The sequence below is a fragment of the Apteryx rowi genome, unplaced genomic scaffold (assembly GCF_003343035.1).
Source record: "Apteryx rowi isolate R43461 unplaced genomic scaffold, aptRow1 scaffold_16, whole genome shotgun sequence".
NCBI classification, from domain to species: Eukaryota; Metazoa; Chordata; class Aves; order Apterygiformes; family Apterygidae; genus Apteryx; species Apteryx rowi.
Genome location: NW_020447863.1, coordinates 4,631,642 through 4,653,469, shown reverse-complemented (window position 1 = coordinate 4,653,469; position 21,828 = coordinate 4,631,642). Strand labels below are relative to the sequence as shown.

Here is a 21,828-nt window from a genome sequence, read left to right as displayed (position 1 = left end):
GTAGGATATATTCTAAATGACATTCTTCTTAGCAATTTCCCTTTTGTCTTGAAATGGTTTTAAGAAGTACTGGCACTTACAAGCCAGGCCAGCAAAGGCCCCAACTACTCCAGTGCTGGCTGGTAGCAGAAGCGTTTAGGGAGGATTTAAAAGATCAAATTTTGACCAGAATAACCTTCTCGTAGGGACCATTTCCATCTGGCTCCATAGAGTTCCTTGGGGTGGAGCATCAGTATTTCACCCTCTCAACTTTGAGTCTCAGTTATGGGTATTGTCCTGCCTTATGAAGCAAAGGTTTCAGACAAGTTGTCCTCAGTTATATCTGACAGCAGTGATTTTCACTATGTCTTGACTTGGATCAGAAAAGCACTGGAGTCAACATAGCGGAGATCTTCCTCTGAATATCTCAGCAAAACCCTTTGTGGATTTTGATTTGCCTGGGAAAGAAACAGGGAGCTGGTTTCAGAAATTCACTTTTCTTGCCTTAGAGCATGGTACATACTGGGTTTTTTTTCCCTTCTTTTTCACACACACTATGTTGGTGTGAGTAAAGGTCACTCTCTCCCATCTGAATTTTATGATCTCTTTGAGTCTGCAGTATTTACTGAGTCAAAAGGTCAAACAGCACCCCAAACCCACTGAATTTAAATGCAGCAGATCTTGGCTGGGTTCTACCAGAGAGCTGAATTCACCCATCTGAGGTTAAATTCTGCCTTTGAGGTTACTGTTACTGACATGCTTCTATTTGTGCCTGCAGTATCTAGAAGGCCTGACCGCTCCTCCTGTGCTCACCACGAGCAGCCCAGCAGCTGGGTCTGCTGGCCTGCAAGCAGCGCAAGCTCAGCCCTGCCAGGCTCTGCACCCCTTGACGCTGCTGCAGGCGGCTGGACCCCGCTGCCCGGTGCCCTTTGGAGCCAGGTTATGTGCTGCTTGTCAAAGCAATCGCTTTGCCTGTGTTGGTGACTTGCAGGAACCTTGGTTCACTCCCAGTTGCCTCCCAGGCGCTGGTAAGAGCAATTCGGAAGGCTCCCAGTTTTGGAAGGCTTCTAGCAAAGCGAGTTGTTCCCATAAATCAGCTTCGTCTTTTACCGTGTGCAGTTCTTTGAATGCTTCAGTTTCACTACTGAGCTCTCTCTTTTGTCATACAACTGGATGATTGCAGAAGCCTCTTCCTGCTCAGCATTTCTTCTTCTCTCTGCAAGTCCGAATGAGCTCGGCTGCCACTGCCTCTYGGTTGCCGGCCATAGCTCCATGGCTGGCTGACTCCATGCGGACGAAGGGGGTAAGTCTCCCACGTGGCTGGTGCAACATTTTATTAATATGCCATTTTCACAATCAATGCATACAGGAACCAATTTGCAAGGGCAAAACTATACATGAATGTAAACCTCTGCAATGCTGTAGAGGTTTCATAGGGGCTAAAACAGGAGAATTTTTTTACGTAAAGAGAGATCAAAATTCCTGTTGTGTTCAGAGATGCAGGGCTGGATCCTAGTCTTGGTTCCTCTACTTCAAATCCAGATTAGTTTTAACTTCTACTGCTGTTCCTGAGATAAGTGTATGGCTAACGGTTTGCGTAATTCACTTTCAAGTTAAGTGAAAATTATGTCTTTTTGTGCTTTGCCTTGTTAAGTTAAGGCTGATTGCAATTTTTTGAGTAATTCTTAGATGTTTTCTTCTTATTGCTCAATTTTTCCTCTTGCTCAGAGTAGAAATTCCCTGCCTTCTTCATAAAGAAATTGTCATATGTATGAAAATTAGCTTTTTACAGAGTGGGGTCAACCCATGCGTCAAACCCAGATCCTCACTAGCGTAGAGAAAATGAAGGCGATGGTCCTGCAGATTCCCATCACCTTGAGAGCTGAGCTGCTCAAGCCATAGTCATTCTACTTTGGGAAGAAAAGAAAGAATCTGCTTGTCGCCAGTGAGGCTGCTCTCTGCAATGGGCTGGCCCTAATCTGGGTTTTCTGGAGGGATCAACTGGAAAGCTTTGTGGATAACGGTGCTAGAAGGTAGCAACAAATCTTTATAAAAAGCCCTTAGTTTGGAAAGACTCACTTTTGGGGCAAAAGCAGTGAGAGACAGAGGCAGATTGCTAAGCAGAGTGTTAATGGAAACATGTATGTCTGCAATATCGATACACCTCTATGTACTGGAAGCCAATCTCTTTAGCTGACAGTTTCTCAAATAATAACTAGCACTCCCCTACTCCCTGCCCATGGCTCAGACTCCTGGTTTAACTGAAACGGAAGTTAAAAGCTAGAATGAGGAAACGGCACCTTGTGTTCAGCCAGTCTTGGGGAATCCCAAGTGGAGAGGAACGCTGGAGCTGTTCGAGCCAGGTTCCTTCACCATCCACCACATTCAGTTGTCCTGGAGCAAGCAGAAAGGTGCATTTTAATTGCAAGTTTCTACAGCTGACAGAAGCCAGGAGAGAAGGAAGGTGCCCATGTCTAAGAGCACTTCAGCTGTGAGCAGGTCCCAGGTAACTCCTTCAAGCCTGTTCTCTCCCATGTAGTCAGTCTCAGCAGAGTCCTGTCCCATCACTCAGGATGTGGGTTTCGGAGAGACAACCTGTGACCACTGCTGCTACAGGGCCAAGCAGGCCAGCTAGTCATTGCTGGGGCCTGCTAGGCAAGCTAATAACAGTCTTCCTGGAAATGGCTCATTGCAAAGAGCCATTATACCAAAGTGGCCGTGAGCAGTTTGGGGAGATGCCTGGCTGCAGCATGATTACATCCCAAATGCAGGGAGAGCAATGACTGATATTAGAACCAAGGTGTAAATCCAATTGCTTAAACTTAGGCAAAAGAATGGTGACCGATTTCAGAATCATCTAGATACAGCTGTTAGCCTCCAAATGGCCAGGTAAGTGCTTTATTAAGGATGTATTTGCCTAGCATTCAACCTGCTAGTGAGATGCCAATGGACCTATAAGCCGTGCCCAAAAAAGGACAGGGCTTGGTGCCTGTCAGGCAGAGCTCAGTGCTGGCTGTGATGGTCTCACTCCTCGCCTCTCAGTCGCTCCTGCCAGCAGGTGCCTGACTCGAATTTTGGTCACTCTGTAGTTATAATTCTGGAGAATTTAAAGAGCAACTTTGGGGCAGTGTGTATGCTCACTGCAAACACAACCTGGGGCTGTCTCACTGTGTAGACTCTCTCTTATTTTAGCTGTAGGTACCCTGACCTTGCCTAACTGGGAATATCACTCTTAGGCAGTCATTCAGTTTCTCTGCTCAAATCTTCCAGAGGTTTTGCCAGTTATGGATCCACAGGAACCAGGCCAGCAGCATTCGTCACTGCGGCTAAGAGCAGCACTCAGATGACGGCTGACCAAGGAGAGCTTTTCAGGAGCACTCCTGACCTGGTGCTCTGGGATGCAGGAGGATTCCCAGCCTTGCCTTCCTAGCCAGGAGCTAGCAAACAACTCGTATGGGCCCCAGTGAAGGTTAGAAACGTTATGAGCAGAGCTGTAATAACCCAGCACCTTTGCTGGGGAGACAGGGGTATGAAAAAACAGGAGGCATGCGACTCAGTTCTCTAGCCGCTCTGCCTTGTGCTCCTCCAGGCATCACAGATTAGGGTGGTGGCAGGGCCATTTATTTTTCCAAGCCCATTTGGAGTCATCTTCTCCTTAAACAATTGAGATAAGAAGGTGCCTGGCCAGCCTCACAGCTATTTGTGTGGCCGGTAATAAAGAGCTAACTACAAGGCACTAGCCAGTGCTGGTAGAGGGAGCAAGCAGCAGCCCAGCCCGTGGCCTTCCCTCCAGGAGAGAGGCCCAGCTCACGCAGCAGAGATGCTCCCTTCCCCAGGCTGTGAAAAAACAGCAGCACCTTGTACCCGAGGGGGTGTTACATTAGTAAGAGGTCTGGACTTGTCAGTGGAGCAAGGAGGACTGAGGGGTGCATGTGGACTGCTCTGTCTGCAGAGCTGTGAAGTCTGACAGTGGACAGGGAGTATTTCAGGGAGCTGCTTGCTAATCGGGTTGTAACAAAACCTACCAAAATCACTGTAGTGTGGTGATGTTGGGATCCTACAAATGATTTGAAATGCAAAGGCTTTTGGAGCCAAGCAGTAACTGCATCATTATTTCATCTTCTCCCCTCAGGAGTTAGCAGTGGTGAACATTTAAGCTGCTCCTGTGGTTCTTTGTAGCCCTTTCTCTTTCTTTTGCTGCACGATCAGAGAAAGCTAAGCTGAGCATAGCAAGTTTGAGTCTGATTCCCACTGGGTTGTATTTGCTTGTGAAAAGCAAGATATGGCCTCTTGCATTTGCCAGGTCTCATTCTCTGGTGGCTGGGATAATCAGTGGTTGTCTTTTGGCCATAGATCTTCAGGACCAGCAATCCTGTTTGAAAACCTGCTTCTGCTACTTGCACTGCTGTTGCCTCCAATCAAACTCAGCCTCAACTTGCACAAGGCAAGAAGATGAGACCTGGTAGTTTCAACGCTTTCTCTTTTCCACTTCATCCTTTGTAGGTCAGGTCTCAGCAGTGCAGAGATTTCTCCTAAGTCCTTAGAGCTGCAGGCCTCTCTCACCATCATGAACACCAGCATGGACTGCATGTCCCAGGGGCTGCACCCTGTCATCCCTGCCCTGGGGACCCTGCTCCTCCTGGGCTGTATCCTTCTGAACGGCGTGAGCTTCTGGGTGTTCTGCTTCCACATCAAGAAGTGGGATTCAGGCATGATCCTCCAGTTTAGCCTGGTCCTTGGAGATATCCTGATCATCCCTGCTGCTCCATTCAGGATTGCCTATTTCAGCCTGGGCAACCAGTGGCCATTTGGGCAGTTTCTCTGCCAGCTAGAAGTGTTCCTGCATGCCATCCACATGTACGGCAGCATCTATTTCCTGATGCTCATCTGCATTCACCGGTACTTTGTTGTTGTACGGTACAAGAACAAGTCCATCTGGAAGAAGAAGACCTTCTTGAGAAAGCTGTGCTTGTTTGTGTGGCTTGTCGTCTTTGTCCAAGGGCTGCCTTTATTCTTCCTCCTCAAGACTTCACTTGTCAATGGCTCACCAAAATGCCTGAATATTCACCAGTCAGAGTTGGCCTCTGTTTACTTCTTCTACAACATGGCTATAAGTTTCTTCTCTTTCCTCCTCCCCTTTGCCATTTCCTTGGCCTTTGGTGCTCTTTTGGGAGCTGCCATTGCTAAAACGGCAAATAAAAGCTCCAGAGGCAAGAGGATTAAAAAAAGGTCTTTACAGATGATAACAGTTTCTCTGGTGATTTTTGCTCTCTGCTTTGGGCCTCTGCACATCTGCAGGACCGTCGGCGTAATTGTGAAGTACTACGGCATGTCTTGTGAGCTTTTGCACCAAGTGGAAGTTGCCTACTATGTCTGCTGGATTTTCACTACGGCAAACACCTGTCTGGATCCCCTGATCTATGTATTTGCTAATGAGAAGTTTAAGAAGAGCTTTGCTGACTCCTTCCGCAAACACTGGGGCACAAAGCATGAAATGTCTGGGAGCCATTCAAGGCCTTCCCAGGGGATCCATCAGGGCGGCTGTTTATTCTAAGAGCCAGATCCCAAGCTTCTTCCTTGTTTTGTGCTGTCCCCAGAGTCCCCAGAGCCGCTGGTGGCAATTCAGTCTGGCAGAACTGCAAGAGTTTCAGGGTTTCTCTGTGTTTCCCCAACATCACTGAGAGGTCGTTCCTGCAGGTGGGGACTCCATGGTACACAAGAAAGCTCTGACTACTTGCTTCTCCTGGTCATACCCCATAAACTGGCAGCTACAGGAAACCAGTAACTGGATGTCCCAGGTGTAGGTTTCTTTACACTGTTGAAGTGGTCAAACCTTGTTGGAGGCAAGGAGGAAACAGGGAGAATTTACACCTGAGGTCGTAAATCAGGAGAAAGTCCTGTGAAAATGGCCATCCTGCAAAAAGAATTTCCTGCCCATGAACATTTTGCTGTGCTTTTTCTTTCTCATCAGGAGCAGTGTCTCTGTGAGAGGTGAGCTGAGGACTCTGAGCTCAGGACCCAGGCAYAGGAAAAAATAACTCACTTCCAGATGCCTGGTTTCTCCCTTGGCAGCACAGCGGTCAGCAGCTCCCCAGTCCCTGGAGTAAACCCTGACCTGGGTGCTGTTGTGACAGGGCCAAGCRCAGTCTCACTGGTGGCAAGCATTGAGCCATGGATGAGCAGTACAGAAGGGAGATGCATGGGTAGGGGAAGTTGCTTGGGGAAGGGTGATGAGCCCCTGAAGCCTGGTTTTCAGGAGGCGGACAATACCTTGTTTCATTTTAGAACAAAAACTGAATTCCTGTAGAAAGTGGCCTGACCCAGGCCCAGCATCACCAGAAGAGGTGCTATAATCCTTGCTGATCCTGACCTTGCCTTGCTGACTTGACTTTCTGGCTTGACCTTGGACCTCGTCTCATCATTGCGGACTTGTCTGGCAACCTGAACTCTGGCTGCCCCCAGTTATGATCCCTGGACCTTCTCTGCTCTCCTTGTTTGGCTCCTGTGGGACTGTGCCATTGGCGAGGAGGACACAACCCATCCTGCCTTGCTGCCACCCTTGGCTCCAGCTCCCCTTCCCCTGTGGAGCAGCCTGCTCTTGCAGCTCCTTGACAATTGCGACATCAAGGATGACCCAGAGATTGTCTGAGGCTTTAAATCTTGAACTGTGCCAGTTTCTCTGTGGGGCAAAGGTAATATTTACTCTGTAGGATGCCCTGGGAAAACAGGATAGAAGGTGGGGCCGAGAGAGGTGGTGAAAAGTTCCTTCCCCTCCCTGGTATTTCCAGGCTGACGCCAGCTGGGCCTGAGCTCTTGGGCTGTTTCTACCAACAGAAGGATTATCTTGAAAACGATGCTGCTCAAACCCTGCTGTGGAAGATGATGATGATGATTTTGTTATGAAAAACGTTGTAGTGCTCATTATCATGGTGTCATTACAGGGCTTGCAGTGAGGGAATGCAACCTCGGGTGCTGTCTCTGCCCCTCACAGCTTATCAGCCTGGTAGGAACCCTGCATTTAGTCTGTTGGAAAGGCCTGGGAAACAGGGGTATGCACACACCCTGCTCAGGAGACTTTCTTGTCCTCAGAAACTGGGTTGAAAGCATGCAGGGATCTACCTCCACTGCAGTGCTGGGTGGCAGCCCAGGGAGACAAAGGCCTTTTAGGAGAGAACAGGTGAAGGACGCAGAAACCTGGAGACCAAATGCAAAGCTGGTGCCTTATTTTGTTTTGGCACTTTGCCAGGTTTCCATGAAGTTGAAGGTGAGCAGGCCCAGACACCTATCGGCTGGCTGCTCTCATTCAATGGCCCGTACACCTTGCAGCAGTGAACTGTGTTTTGGCACCTTCTCCTCCCTCCCGCACCCTACAGAGATGGGTGCCTGGGCCTCAGGGAGCCCAACAGCCCGGGGACAAACGACTACATCTCCCTGTGCCTCTGGAGTGGTGGGAAGTGGCTGCTCTCTTCTCTGCTGCTCCCTGACAGGAAGAGGGGAAGGAGCCCAGCAGGAGCAGAGGGAAGTGGAAGGGACTGAGCTAACGGGGACAAAACCAGTGAGCTGGGAGCTGGACTGACTGAGAGGCAGGAGGAAGAGCTGGGAGGCAGAAGTTCTTGTGCTGGCCAGGAGGCCTGGGAACGGGGTGCTGATGAGTGGCAGGATGAGCACAGGGATACTGGGCTGACATGGGAGGTGAACAGACTGGATGGAGGAAGCAGACTGGCCCTGCAGTACTGGGCTGATCTGAACTGGGCAGGAGGTAAGAGCTCTTTGGAGCAGCAGACAGCTAAAACAATCTTTGCCAAAAGCTTGGGAGAGGGGGCGACACTTCCTGCTTTGCACATACTTTAGATTTTGTGGGTTTTTTTTGCAATCAAGAGACAGACCAGAAATACAATATAACTTGAAAAAAACAACCTTATAATTCTGTGGGAGAAGGGTGCCCTTGTTACCCTGAGTTCCATGTTTGAGGATGTGAGGAGAGCAGTGCTGGAGGCTCCAATTACGTGAGCTCCAAACTAGATGGAGGAGAGCAGTGCTGGAGGCTCCAATTATGTGAGCTCCAAACTAGATGTTCATAATGGAAAGTGAGGTGCAAAAATTGTTTTAAAAAGAGTGAGTGGGCAGAGCTGTAATGACATTTCCTTTAGCGTCATGTGCTCCAGCACTTCCCTGTGCCCTGGCTTGATTCATCTCTGCATAAAACAGAACCAACCAAGCAGAATTTGTGCTGAATAAATGACTCTGCATCTCTGAGCGAGTTTTCATGTCGCCATAGGGTGTTATGGTGTTGCAAACTATGGGAAAGAAGGCAATAGAACAAGCATTAGAGATAGGAACCAGAGTGGCAGAGAACGGAGATGCTCTTCTAGTTAAGGCAACAGCTTGGAAGCTCTGGGTTTATTTTTAGATTTTGCTTTAAACTCACTCCATGAGCATGAAACAGGTTTCATGTTTCGCTTCTCCATCTCTGAAACAGGACTGATTGTCCTTCCCTTTTCAGTCTCGCCTCTTTCAACTGAAAATCTTCTGGGATAGTAACTGTCTTTTGCTACCTGTGTGAACAAAGCCAGACACAGGGAGACCTTGATTTTGTGCGAGTTCTCTGGAGGACGCTATAGTAACTCCTGTTATTAGTACCATGGTGAGAACAGGGAGGTAGTTGCTGTCTCCAGCTGGGTTGTGGAGGGGATTTTCGTAAAGGTTTTGTTTCTTAGCACTGCAGTTCAGCCCTGTGAGGTCCTTGGAGGACACCAGAGCAGGCTTGCTTGGGCACCTCAGCTGTCGGAGTCGCCTCTGTGCCCACTCCTTCCCTTCAGTAATGTATCACTTGCTATCTGCCAACATAACCCAGCAAATACTGCATTTACTCTTGAATTAGATACTGAACAAAAATGTATTTATGCTAGAAACTGGTATCAAGAGCAGGGTAGAATCGGTTGAGAGACTCATGTTTTAACTTGGCCTCTCTCTAATACCTGCCCCCTGGCTTCACATGGGGGTTGTTGTGAATTTTAATTGAATTTGTGTCTTTAATGTGCCTTGCAAGATCAGTCAAAAGGTGTCATTCCCTGCTGTTAGTAACATTGTTGTTGGATAAATCGCATTGCAAAATTCAGGTGGCCTCCAAAGTCCTGCCTCATGTGGGCGGCATTAAACAGCAGCTTGGATTTGGGCTCTCAGAAGTGGAAATATTTTTGTGTTATTTCTTTGATACACAAAGAAGGGGACATTTGTACTTGTCCATGGAAAAGGTGACCGTCTCTGCTGACAGCATAGGTGATTAGTTGCCAGCTGCCAGTAACTCATTCAGTGTGGGTATTTGCCAAAGTGCCAAACAATTTTGAAAGCTGAAGCCTAATATTTCAAAACCTGGGTAAGCAAGTATCGGGGAGGAGCTGAACCAGGAAAATCCCTTCTTATTCCACCAGGGAGCATAACTCTAATAATTTTGATGCTAAATGCTTTCCAGGTCAACATTTACCTTTCTATTCTTAACTAATTGACAGTTAGTAATTCATCCAGAACAACTGGTTTTATAACCAATTGTTGTTCACTCAAGTATAGATATGGCAAATGTTCAGGAACCAAAATGTGTCTGCAGTCTTGCAAGTGAATATCATATTTCACATTTTAAAAACAGAATCTACACCAAGCACCACCACAAATCTTATCAAATTTACTTCCTTTGAACAGTTATTGATTATTATAGTAACTCTAATAAAGTCAGACATGTTTGATCTTAGGGAACTTTTGGGAATACAGTTCCTTTTCACTTGCTATGAGGACAATGCTTTTAAGCAACTGCTTTTCACTTTTTAAGGTTATTCTTATGCCTMGCTGAGATGAACTCATGCATGCTTGTAAGGAGCCTGGCCATGACATTACTTAGTTAAATCCAGACTCTCACTGCTTGCTAGCTGCATCTTTGTTGGATCCAGAAGATGAGCATACTGGATGTTTTTGGAAGATTGACCTCTGCCATTTTCCAGTTTCTGGATCTCACCAGCCTTTTCCAAACTAGTTTAAGCTCACATTGATTCCCCCACCTCCCACCCCTGGTTCCCTCCTGAAACACAGTCAAGGACTGAGGAGGCAAATGGGGGCTCTCCTTCCACCAGCTCCCTGTAGGTGTGCAGAAGGGGACAGGGAAGCTCGAGCCCAACAGAAGCATTACAGACCTTGACCAGTGATTAACGCTCTTCTCCAGGCTGGTTCACACGGCAAAGTCGCTGCCCTGGACTGCCCCATCCTTCACGCATACCRAGAGATGAATTGCTGGTGGCCTGGTCTGCGCAGACTGGAGCATGTGAGCACGGCAGGGACATGTGCTGTCCCTTTTGCTAGGTCATGGTGTGAGATGCCTTTTGTTAAAGGTGCACAGAGAAGGCTTGTGGTTATCAATAATACTGCTTTTTTTTTTTTCCTTGTTTAAGGCTGGGAAGAACTATCGGGTCACCGCTCCCTGGGCACACGGCAGAGCTTTAACAGGCCTGGGTGAACAGAGTGTAAAGGGTTCAGGTAATGACTGAGCTCATGTGAACAGTGGTGACCAAGGGAACAGGCTCTGTAATCTTATTATTGGTCTGCTAAATCCTTCTGACCCTTTAAAGAAGTGCTGTCAACAGCGCTATGATGGATCTCACCTGAGCTCAGCCTGGGAGCCTGCTGTAGACGCGGCTGCGGGAATGCGTGCGGTGTCGGTTCAGTGCCCTGCATCCTCCATACAACTGTCATGCACTCCGTAAGGGGCAGGAGTCTTTCCACTCRGAGATGACAAACAGGCAAATAAACTTCCTAATAGACTGAGTGTTACAGCCGAGTTTTTGTAGAGCATGACTGTCCTCTGGAAAAGCTGCTGCGAAGCCAGGCCCAGAAAATCACCACTGCACCGAGTCCTTCTTTAAGAACAGGAGACATGGAGGTCCTGGTTCAATTTTGACCCACCAGCTTTTATTTCATCTTCTGGTATTTAAGCTCACCAAATAGCACAGCAAAGACGATGTATCAACTCTTCCTCCCCCAGGGAAATGTCAGCCCAATTGCACATTGAACATGATGAGTAGAAAAGATGATGGATCAAACCCATGGTGTAACGAGCTGTCGGGTGGTTTTCTTATGACGTYGGAGTCCTTCCAAACGTTCGCAGCACTTTCCTGCGCGAGGAAGGACTCCCTGGGGACAGCTGACGTGTGGCTTGGGAATGCCCTCAGATTTGCCTCCCTGTGTCCTGTGCAGGGCTGAGGACATTTAGGTATTTAATTCATTGCTTTAGGATTCTGTCAGCTTTGGTCTGGTGTGTGGGCAACCCAGCGTACCAGAACCTGCCTGCCTGTATTTACTTGGAGGAATGACGGTCACTTGCCCACATTTTTAATTGGTGACTTGCAAATGTGCTTCCTGTTTATGAGATGATAAAACATAACCACAGCCAGGATGAACATGCCACGCCAAAGATCAACTCATTAGTGTTCTTGTGGCATTAACTGGACACTACCTTGACTTGGTGCCTACCACGAAAGTGTCCTTCCTCTTCCAGCAGCTCAAAAATCAAGAGTTAGGCCTCCAAATCAGTAAACTGGCTTTGAAATGATTGCAAGACTTGCAGTCACTGTGCTCTAGCAGCTAATTTTGGCAAATACCAAGGTGAGGGGAAGAGTTATCTCTGTGCCCCAAACAGTTAGGACTGGACTTAGAAAAACTTGAAAGTTGGTCATTGGGACATGACTTGCATGAATCCAGAGGTTTGAAATGTAAATGCTGTGTCCYATGAGACCTGCAAACTGGAGCTGTGTTGGCTTCTCCTGTTTCTGATGGCCAAAAAGCTGGCTTTGAAAACTCCTCTCCTGGTGAGGAGGATCTTGAAATCTCCCCCAGATCTCCAGGGCTGATTATGACAGAGACTCCTGCAGAATAAATGTTTGCAAGAGGGATTTGCATGAAGAGGAGGAAGCTTTTTGGCTTATGCTGGGCTGGGAAAGCAGGGCACATAGATGGGAACWCTGGGAAGGTGACCAGGACTGTGGTGCCTTATGAGTTGGACAGAAAAGGCAGCAAATGGSATCTGGAAATTGTTAAAAATCAATGATGTGAGTTGTAACTCCTGCCCCCACAGGTGCCTTTGAACGTCCCAGAAACCATTTCTGGTAAAAAAAGCACTCACTGAAACCTGCTGCACAGGCCTCCTGTTCAGTCGCACACCAAGCTGGACTGAGCACAAGCAGAGCTCTTAGCTGGGGTTGATCCCACCAAAACTAACACAAGGGCCGGAATCCACTTGGGCTGGGAAAGGAACACTCTCTCATTGCCGTACAGCTGAATTTCTTCCTAGAAGAAGCGAACGCTTATTTCCTCCCCATTATTAAATTAAGCTGAACCCTATGAACCCCTTGGGTGCCTCTGGCTGATCCAGCTTGGTGTGAGCTCGGGTGCAAAACGACACTGCTGTGACGATCACCGACCCATACGATGGCCAGTCCACGTCAATGGCACAAGCGTCGGCCTCCCCGGGGMTTTGCTGGTCTGACCCCCACGAGCAGACCTCAGCAGGAGGGCAACCAGAGAGAGCCTTTCCCTCGGCTGCCTTGGATCCGGTTTCCACGGGACACGGAGGATGTCCCTCCCGAGCAGCGGTGGGACGGTGCCACCACAGCGAGGGGACGCCCCGGGACACTGAGCCAGCTGGGGACTGGGCAGCGATGTGCTGCTTCTCACCTGCTCCAAGGAGAGCCRGAGGGCATCCGTCGCGCCAGCCCAACGCTGCAATCTAATCCGTGCCGCGGCACCGATACGGCTGAAAAAACCAGGCTGTGCCGGCGGAGAAGGAAAGCGGAGGAACAATAGCGGCTCTGTTTGCACCTGGCCGGAGTTATTTGCCTAACGAGGAAATAACAATGAAACGCATTTTTTTAACCGCACCAAGGAAGCGAAGGAGAGCGAAGTCCAGGCGGGCGCTGAGCGGCTCCCGGGCCGCGACGCGGGCTCTGTTCGCCTTCGGCTGCGGTTCGGCTGCTCTGAGTCACAGCGCGACGCGCTGCCCCGGGCCTCTCCCACCGCCGGGAACGCGCCGGGGCGAGCGGCCGCAGGCAGCCCCGCTCCTGCCCCACCGCCTCGCGCAGCGCCTGGCTTGGGTTGACCCGGGGGGGCGACGTGCAGTCGCCCCGGCGCGGCTGGTCGGTGCCACCCGGCGTCCTGCCCGGTCCCGGGGCGAGCGGAGGGGACCCCGCGGAGCGAGAGGAGGGAGGCGGGGGGCTCCGGCCCTCGTGGGAGACGCGAGTTTTGGGGCGGCGCGGCAGGAGGCAGCTGATGAAGCTCCCGGGTCACCTTGATCTCTCCAGCTTGCTAATTTATAGCCGTGCGTCGGAGCGATTAAACCGGTTTAAAAGGAAGTACTAGAAAGTCAGGTTGCGAATCCTGAATTGGGCAAAGAGGACTTCRGAGGTTGCTGGTTCAAAAAGGCCAAAAGCCAAAACCGCAAAAATCCAACCATCTCGGCGCRCTGGGCTTCTTGCTGTTTGGCCGGGAGACAAGGGGGCAGGCGAGGACTCGCCGCTGGCCGAAACGTCGCAGCTGAGCGACGCTGCTGCAAGTTCTCCCTCCGCCCGAGGAAGGACACGGGGCTGGAGCCGGGACCCCGCGCGCGGCGCCGAGGGGGCTCCGAGGGGCAGGCACACGCGTGGGGGGGGGGGGGCGTGAGCGTGTCTCAGCTGCAGCGTGGCTCAGGCAAGCGCCGAAGCACCTGCGTGGCCAAGACGGGTAAACTGAGGCACAGTTACTCGCTTAGTCCCGGTGGCCCCATCCGTGGTGTCCCGTGCGCGTCCTGCCTCCTTTCCCTGGGGGGGCTGGCACTGCCCCGAGGACGTCCCCGAGGGGGCCGGGGCTGCGGAAGGACCCGCGCTGGGGGCTCGTGGGGAGACGGGCTGCGAGGTGCAGGCAGGGCGCGGGGGGGCCGCACGGCCCCGGCACCCGGGCAGGCAGCCCTGCTCCTGGCACAGCTCCCCGGCACGGCTCCCACATCCCGGATCCTGGCTCCCAGTATAGATTCCCTGCTCCTGGCACAGCTCCCCGGCATGGCTCCCACATCCCGGATCCTGGCGCAAATCCTCCGGCTCCCGGTATAGATTCCCTGCTCCTGGCACAGATCCCCCCAGCACAGATGCCCCATGTCCCAGTGGAGATGCCCCAGATCCCAGGGCAGTTGCCCCCAGATCCCAGCGGAATGATCATCCCGGGGGGTTAATTCGTGGGCGCTGAAAGCCCCGAGGGGGACGAGCCCCACACGGGAGGGTGCCCGGGCTGCGGGGAGGGAGCTGGGCGCCAGCCTGGGGCACGCGGGTGCTTTGGGGGGGCAGCGCCCGGCCTGGGGAGGGCTGAGCGCTGCCTTGTTTGGGCTTTTCTGCTGGGGTGGGTGATGGAGGGCGGATGGAGCTCGGCGAGCAGCCCCCCGGGATGCTCCCGGTCGGGTCCACCGCAGGGCCAGGAACGCTGGGGTGTCCCCCGCGGGGTGGCTTGTCACCCTCGGGCAGGGACCGGGAGCGCGGAGGGGGGGGCCRGAGGGATGCCGAGCCGCGAGCTTCCCCCGTAACCGCTCCCGGCCTCTTCCCGCAGCCCTTCCCGCTCGCGCCGCGCTCCGCGAGGACGGCGCCCGGCCTCCGGGGACCCCGCTCCTGCAGCGCCCCGCAACGCCTGCTCCCGTGGGGACCACCAGCATCCCCCCCTCTGCCCTCCGGCGTCCCCCCCCTCTGCCCTCCATCCCCGCGGGCGCGTGGGCGGCTTTGCTGCCACCTTCACCCCAGGCCCTCGCTCCGCCTCGGCGGATCCGGGTCAGGCGCCGGGAGCACGTCAAGCGGGCTGCGACGGACGGGCCGAGTTCCTCGGAGCTCAGCCACGGCAGCCGCCACGGCAGCTCCCCATCGGCGCCAAAGGGCCTTTTGGCAGCGCCTGGATTCCCATCAGCCAAGCGCCGCAGGGCTCCTCTCCCGCTCCCAGTAATTCGTCCCGCTCCGGGCACGTAAAAGAAGCAGCCGAAGCTCATCTCGGCAGATGAGGCTTGAAGGCGGAGTAGGAAGTCAAAAACTTTTCCTGCTCATTTTTGCCTTCGCCTCGTTATCCCTGGCCCAGCAAAAGCCCGCTGCCGCCCGGCGCCGTCCCCGAGCCAGCGCCGCGCTGCGGAGCAAACGGGAAGGGGCTCCTCGCCACCTGCGATGCCGCCGTCCGGGCCGTCAGCGAAACCTGCCCTCCGTATCCCAAACCCCGCGAAATGCCCGGGGCTGGCGCGCGGTGCCCCGGCGCGGAGGGAACCACGCTCTGCCTCCGTCCCCCTCTGCCAAGCGCCCCCCCAAAAAATCCCCCTGCAGCGGAGCTCTGCTCCGCAGCCACGTTTCCTCGCTCCCCGCGGGCGGATGCAGCGTGTGCCCGGGCATCCCCGGATCCGGGAGTCGCTGCTGCCAGAGCGAAGCAGCGCGGGAGGCAGGAGGCCAGGCGCCAGCCCCGTTCCCGCGACGTTAGCGAAGCCTAAAAACCTCCGCGAGCTTTTCTTCGGGCACCTCGCCGAGTCAGCGGTTTCTCCGCCCGCTCCGGGGAGGTTTGGCTTCCCGCAGGGATGCGGGAAAGAGGAATTCTCTCTGCGGAAAGGAGTCCATAGCATGGGGCAACGGGAGAATCCCCTTTCTTTTCCTCCTCTTTTAAAAAAATAAATAAATAAGTTTCCGTCCTGCTCGGTTTCGCTGGGGCGGCTGCACGAGCTCGCCGCGACGGTGGCGGGAGGGAGGATGGACCCTGACCTTCCTCCTCCTCCTCCTCCTCGCCCTGTGCCGAGAGGGTCGGGACGGCGCTCAGCCCGAGCCGCCCGCCCGGGATGCGTCCGAAGGGCGGATAACTCCGCGGGTTGGCCTTGTCGCAGAAGGAGAGACCTTGCCTCAGCTCAACCTGTTTCGGGAGGGGATTAAAGGAACGAGGCGCTTTGCTGGGGAACAAAAGCGATTTTCATCAAATTGGTCTAATCTGCTCCCAAAATGGATTAAACCAGTCCGAAATCAAGGGATTCGTGGGTCTTTCCCCCAGCGCCACCAGAATAAGGGATTTTTTTTTTTAGGTCCCCAAATTTGGTTTTAAACTCACGCTTGATCCGACCCGGGATGAGGCTCCGGTGCAGCCAGCTCAGCGGCAGGGCAGCGACTGGCCCAGCGGGTGCTGCTGATTTTGGCTTTGCATCGCTGGATCCGAAACACGTTACGGGCTGTGGCCCGTCGACGTGCTCTCCCGAAGCACTCGAGCGCACCCGGCCGCTTCGCTGCGGGTTAATTCGAAGGCGACTTTGGCCAAAACGTAAATGCTCGTGCAAAACGCTGCAAGGAAATGGCCTTTTGAGGCAAGGGAAGAAAAAAAAGCTTTTCTCGGAAAGCTCCTGCCAGTTGCACCGGTGGCCTCCGCTTATTATACGGCAGCCTTATTCTGAGTATATGGGGCCGTATCCTGCAAGCTCTAGGACCTGCCTTAAAGGTGCTTAGATCATTTGTTCCTTAAGCTCCAGGTCCTGAAATCACACGACGGAAGGAGGTAACATCACCTCCGCAGCGAAAAGCGCCGTCTTTGGGAAATGCTGAAGTTTCAAAACAGCGACGACAACGACAACAAAAAAAGAAAGCGCGCTCCTACTTTCTTCCAAAAAAACCGCATGACTCTGGCGAGCAAAGTCACGCTGCTTCGGAGGCCTGGGCCGGCAGAAAGGGAGGCTGGACGGTGGCGGTAAGGGAAGTGAAAAAGCTCTGCGCTGGGGCAGGGCTGCAGAATCGGGTTGCTAAACAGGATGCACGCCGGCGGAGCAGCTGCGCGCCGGGCCGCGGCGAGCCGGCCGTGCTCGGCTGCACCCCTCGGAGCCAGGCTCCCCGCGGCTGCTGCCGATCCTAACTATAGGGTCACAAATATTGCTGTTCCTCTTTTCCGTGGCTCGCTGCTCGCCCCGAGCGCTTTGCCGGCACGGCTCGGCCGGTTGCGGGAGCGTCGCCGCGTGGCCGAGGGTCTTCACGGGGCGGCGAGGCAGCCGCATCCCTTTTATTTGCTCCGGGCGTGGGAAACGTGCTGAACTCCACAGAGGGTTTTATATCCAGGTTTTATTCTCTATGTCCTGGAGCCGCTCCGGCTCCCGGCTGGAGCAGGGGCTGCCGCGCGGGGATCTTGCAAGGACCCCAGCGAGCTCAAGGCGGCCACAGCAGGTCAATTCACACCGGGCGCCGACACCCCCAGGAGCACGAGCCCTCGCTGCGCGCGCGTTGTTTACGTCGCCGGTTTGGGAGCGAGCTTACACCAACGTGCCTGTCCCCAAGGCTGCAAACAGCCTCCAAAATAATTTGTAAGAGCTTCCTGCGAATGGACCCTAAGGCACCTTCTGTGAAGCGAGCAAGACCGGACCATTAGTTACACGCTAACCTGGGACTCGGCAGGCTGCAGCTCAATCGCTGGCTTTGCAACAGGCTTTCTCGGTGACCTTCAGCAAGTCTCTCCATCGTCAAAGCGGGTCGGTGTTGCAACACGTTGTCTCCCCATCACCCTGCTGCAGGAAGGAGTCCTCACCTCCCGAAGCAGGCGCCGGCCGCCTGGGGAGCGTTCAGCGCGTGGGAGGGCATCCTCCGAAACAGGCTGAGCGAGAAGCTGCCGAAAGCAGCCCAGGGTGACAGGTGGAGGAAGGGGCAAAGCTTCGCTGGGAAGGTATCGGACTAGTCCGAGACAAGCGCTTCATCTCTGGCGGCCAAGGGGGAGGTGGAGAGACAGGCTGCTACGCTTGCCCCAGGCCAAAATATCCCCTTGCTCGTGCTTGGAGGTTGAAGGACAAGAAAAACCTGGCTTCAACTCCTTCCTCGGCCRGTTCAAAGCAGGGATTCAAGCCGCAGCCTCTGCCGGGCCAACGGGGCACCCTAGCAAGACCGCAATTCCCGTGCCTGGACCCAGCTGGCTTAGGCACCCCTGGAGGCACTGATTGGCTTCCCAGGGAAGGAGATGAAGGAACGCCCATCAGAAACCCCAGTTTGGGGTTTCCCTAGGGTAGGAGCTGAGCAGCTTGCTGGTTGGCCTCTCCTGCCCTTGGCTTTACTATCGCACGCTGGTGAAAATCGGTGGGATTTAAGCCTGAGTGAGAGACTCCCAGCTTTACAGGAGGAGCACAGGCGAGGTGCTGGGCTGCCAAAAGAGCGTTGGTGGTCGCCAAAGTACTGCTTGAGTTGGGGCTGTGGGTTCCCCAGGTGTGAACTTCCAACCACATGAGACTCCAGCATGACAGACACAAAGAATTACGGGTGGTAAAGAAAGCGGTTTGGGTGCAAACATCTAGGTATAAGGGGTTTTGCTGTTGCTTCAATGTGTTTTAACTGCAAGGGGAAATTTTCAGCTGGTCCGCAAGGAGAACGTAGAAGCGAACGTGTAACGGCGACCGAGCAAGGCCAGCTCATCCCAACCTGAGCACGTTGCCGATGTTTTTGGACGGGTCCCAGCAGGCACGCTCGTGCCCGACGCCACCAGCGCTGTCCCTTCTTAATGCATCCGCACACCTACGGGAAATGCCGGCTAACGTTACGGCACGCCGTTTATCACCTTAAACGGAGGGGAAGCAAACATCGGGGTGAAAAAATGGACTCCTCTGTTTCATTAAGTGCTCACGCTGTGCCCGGCACTTCTCATGTCACGGGGGTACGAGACCCCGAGCCCTGTTCTTCCGGGTGAGCAGCCGCCGGCGCCGCGGTGGTGCAGAGGGCAAGAGCCACCTGTCTGCAGCAGGGCTGAGGCCTCCGCGGCCCCGGGCGTCCGGCTCAGGGGTCAAGGCCTGAACGGCGCCGAGAGATTGGGTCGCGGAGGAAAAGGCTACGGCACGCGGTGTCACACCGCTTGGGCGGCAGGGCCAGCGCCGGGTCTCGCTGCTAAACCCTTAAGCGCCTTATCGGCCCCACCTTTGAACGCCTCCTGCGCCATCCCGGCAGCAAGTGTGTCCCCAGCGAGTTATTCCGGATCCGCTGGGCTTCCTGGCCGGGGGAAACGCACAGCCTAATCTCAACGCTTTCTTCACTTCCAGGCCACGGCTCCTCGCCACCTCCGCCCTTATCTGCCCTCAACACGCCCCCCCCCCCTCGTATTTCCTTGGATATAGAAAACCTGATGCACCTCTGCGCGGCGAAGGTCCCCGAAACTCCCCTCCCGGGTCATCGCGCCCTCTAATCCCTTTACGATGTTTGTGGCTGGCTCCCCTAGGCCGGCCCTGCTCTTTGCCTTCCCGCTAATCTACCTGCCGAGCAGTTTGGGAAGGCGCCGCCGCGCGGGGCACACGGCGTTCCCGGGTGCTGCCGGAGGAAACGCCGTTGCCTTGGGCTTTGCACCGGCAAAGGCTTTAGGAGCAAAGGCTTTAGGAGCATCTTCGGCGGCTTGTGCAGGGCGTGCGCCCCCCGCGTCGCGTCTGCACGGGCAGCTCCACCACCGGCACGCCGGCAAGGGCTGCGGAGGCCGCAGCGGAGGCGTCCGTACCCRTTCGCGGCCCTCCCCGGCTGCAATCGCGCCGCCGGCCGGGGCTGCTGGGGGCTCGCGGGCAATGCGGTTGGGTGCAGAAGGTGCTGGTTCATGGCCATCACCCAAAAGCGGTGCTGGGGAAGGGGGTAGCAACTCAGCAGCGATATCTGCTGCAATTCCTCTTTCCGAATCCTTTAGCTTGGGAAAAGCCCTGTGCATCATGCTGTGGCTTTAAATACAGTCTTCCGCGCGGTTCCCTGGAGATTTAATCCGCGACCTTTTGCTGATACAAGGACATCCCTGCTCCGTTCCTGGCTGCGTCTCACCAGTCTGCGTCTGACCTTGGGCAAGTCACTTATTCCCGTATTCGGTTGCCTCGTGGTGGTTAATATTTACTGTACCCGTCTCGGAGAGGAGCGGGAAAGAAATCACTGTTTGCAGAGAACGCTGAGCGCGGTAGATGGGGCTCGCTTGCAGGAGAAAATATTACGGCGTTAACCGTTCCGAGGGTGATGTAGCAGCAATGCCACCCAAATTGGCGGAATTGGCCCACGATAAGATAAGACTTGATCCCAAGGTGAGCAGAAAAACAGGTTCCCGAGCATGGTATGGAAGAAATATATATTTTTCCCACCTAGCGGACTTTCGACACCAAATAACGATACCGCACCAGTCGAATATTTGATCAGCTGCCTCGTTCGGGAGGGTTTGGGGGGGCAGAGCTGGGCTCTGCCGCGCGCACGCAGGTCGGAGCTGGGATCCCAGGGCGCTGCTGCCCTGAAGCCCCCCCGCAAACCYGCTGCGTTTGCCTTGCTGCAGCTCGAGCGGGCTGTGAACGGGGAAGAGATTAACGGTGCTTATTCTGCCTTCCCAGCTGGGATATTTTTGGCCGGTTCCAGACATTCAAAAAAAGGCGTTAGCCTTCCCCAGCCATGAGATTGCTCATAAAAATGAACGCGGTCTGAAGCCCGTGCGGCTCCTCGCTGTGTCCGAGCCCCTTGCGCTCACGCTTTGCAGGTTATTTYGGCACAGGCGGCTGCGCTGCACAGGGCTGGAGCTTTCCTTTGGAAATCTGAGGAGGATTTTCTGGAAACGGCTGACTCGAGGAGGCRAGGAGCGTGGCTAAACCCTGGGATCGCTCGGCTCGCGGGGAAACGCGCTTGCTGGCGATGCTGGCTGCTTCACCTTGTTGGAGCCGGTTCTCCGGAGCCGGTCCGTGGTCGTTGCCTGTAAGCGCTCGGTGATTTCTGCCGTCCTGGTCAAGACGGGCGGCTGCAGCCCCGGCACTGCGTCTTCCCAGCCTGACTCGGCCGTGGCCCTGCTTGCAAAGAGGAAGCGGGAAGCGGATTCATGGGCACACCCCAAGGTACCGGAGATGGCGGTGGCTGATCCACACCGGGACGCTCGGAGGGGGCGATCCCACCCGGTGTGAGTCACCAAAGGCGACCCGGCCCGTCGCTCTCCCCTCCGGCACGAAATCCCCCCGAAGGGCCGTGGCCCCGGCCTCCCCGGCGAGGGCGCCCCGGCGAGGGAGGGGACCGCGGTGGCATTGGCGACGTCACCGGCGCCGGCAGCCCCACGCCGGCGGTGTCGCAACCCGCCGGCCCAAACCGCCGATGAGGTTTTTGTCTCTGCCGCTGCCAATCTCATTTCCTGGYGCTTGTGCAATCGCGGAGGCTTTCGCGTTTCATCCCTGCTGTTTATGTGCCAACGGGCTCAAAACACCTTAGGAGGAAAAGCCGCCGGYGCGGGCCGCTGCGCCGCGACCACGTGGCTGGGTAAGGTCTGACCGCGAAGGCTTTGGTCGCCCGGCTGCCTTCGAGATGTTTTGCTGTTTTACAAATGGGACCCCGTAACGCCGTATCTATGGAACGCTAAAAGCAGCGACCTGCTTAATTAATCGAACGGCGCTTTGGTTTCGGCTYGCCAGCTGCGAATCGCCGCTCTGCCGGAATAATCCTCTACGCGGGGATTCGCACCTCTTTGCCCAGCTTTTCAGCCGACCGTAAATCCAACGGCGGCCGTTGCTGTACGGAGACGGTTCTTAAAAAGGCGAAACGTTGCGCTTTAGCTGCACTTCATGGGGCAGCGGGGCRGCTGGGGGGGGAACCCGAGTGGAAGACGGCTGGGGCCGCGGCTCCCTTCCCGCATCGGCAGCCTCCTGCCCCCCCCCCCCCGAGCGGCGCCGGGGGGCCCGATGCCCGCTCGCACCCCGGGGGAGACCCTACACTAAACACAGACGCGCGGGAGGAAACACATGTTGCAAAGGGGAAGGAGGCTGGAAATCATGTTTTTAATAAGTGACACGGATTTCCCCGGGGGGGGGAGGGGAGGCGCGCTGTCACCGCCTGCCCGGGGCGC

The 21,828-nt window shown here is 54.5% G+C and overlaps 1 protein-coding gene across 1 annotated transcript; it reads left to right on the top strand.

The window, feature by feature from the left end:
* The first annotated feature begins 1,891 nt into the window (after positions 1-1,891).
* Positions 1,892-13,049, top strand: LOC112963038 (P2Y purinoceptor 2-like). Its single transcript, XM_026059747.1, has 4 exons — positions 1,892-2,012; positions 4,483-7,738; positions 9,803-10,288; positions 10,416-13,049. Exon 2 carries the CDS (start codon positions 4,547-4,549, stop codon positions 5,531-5,533), a length of 987 nt encoding a protein of 328 aa, XP_025915532.1. The 5' UTR covers positions 1,892-2,012; positions 4,483-4,546; the 3' UTR covers positions 5,534-7,738; positions 9,803-10,288; positions 10,416-13,049.
* Positions 13,050-21,828: the final 8,779 nt, after the last annotated feature.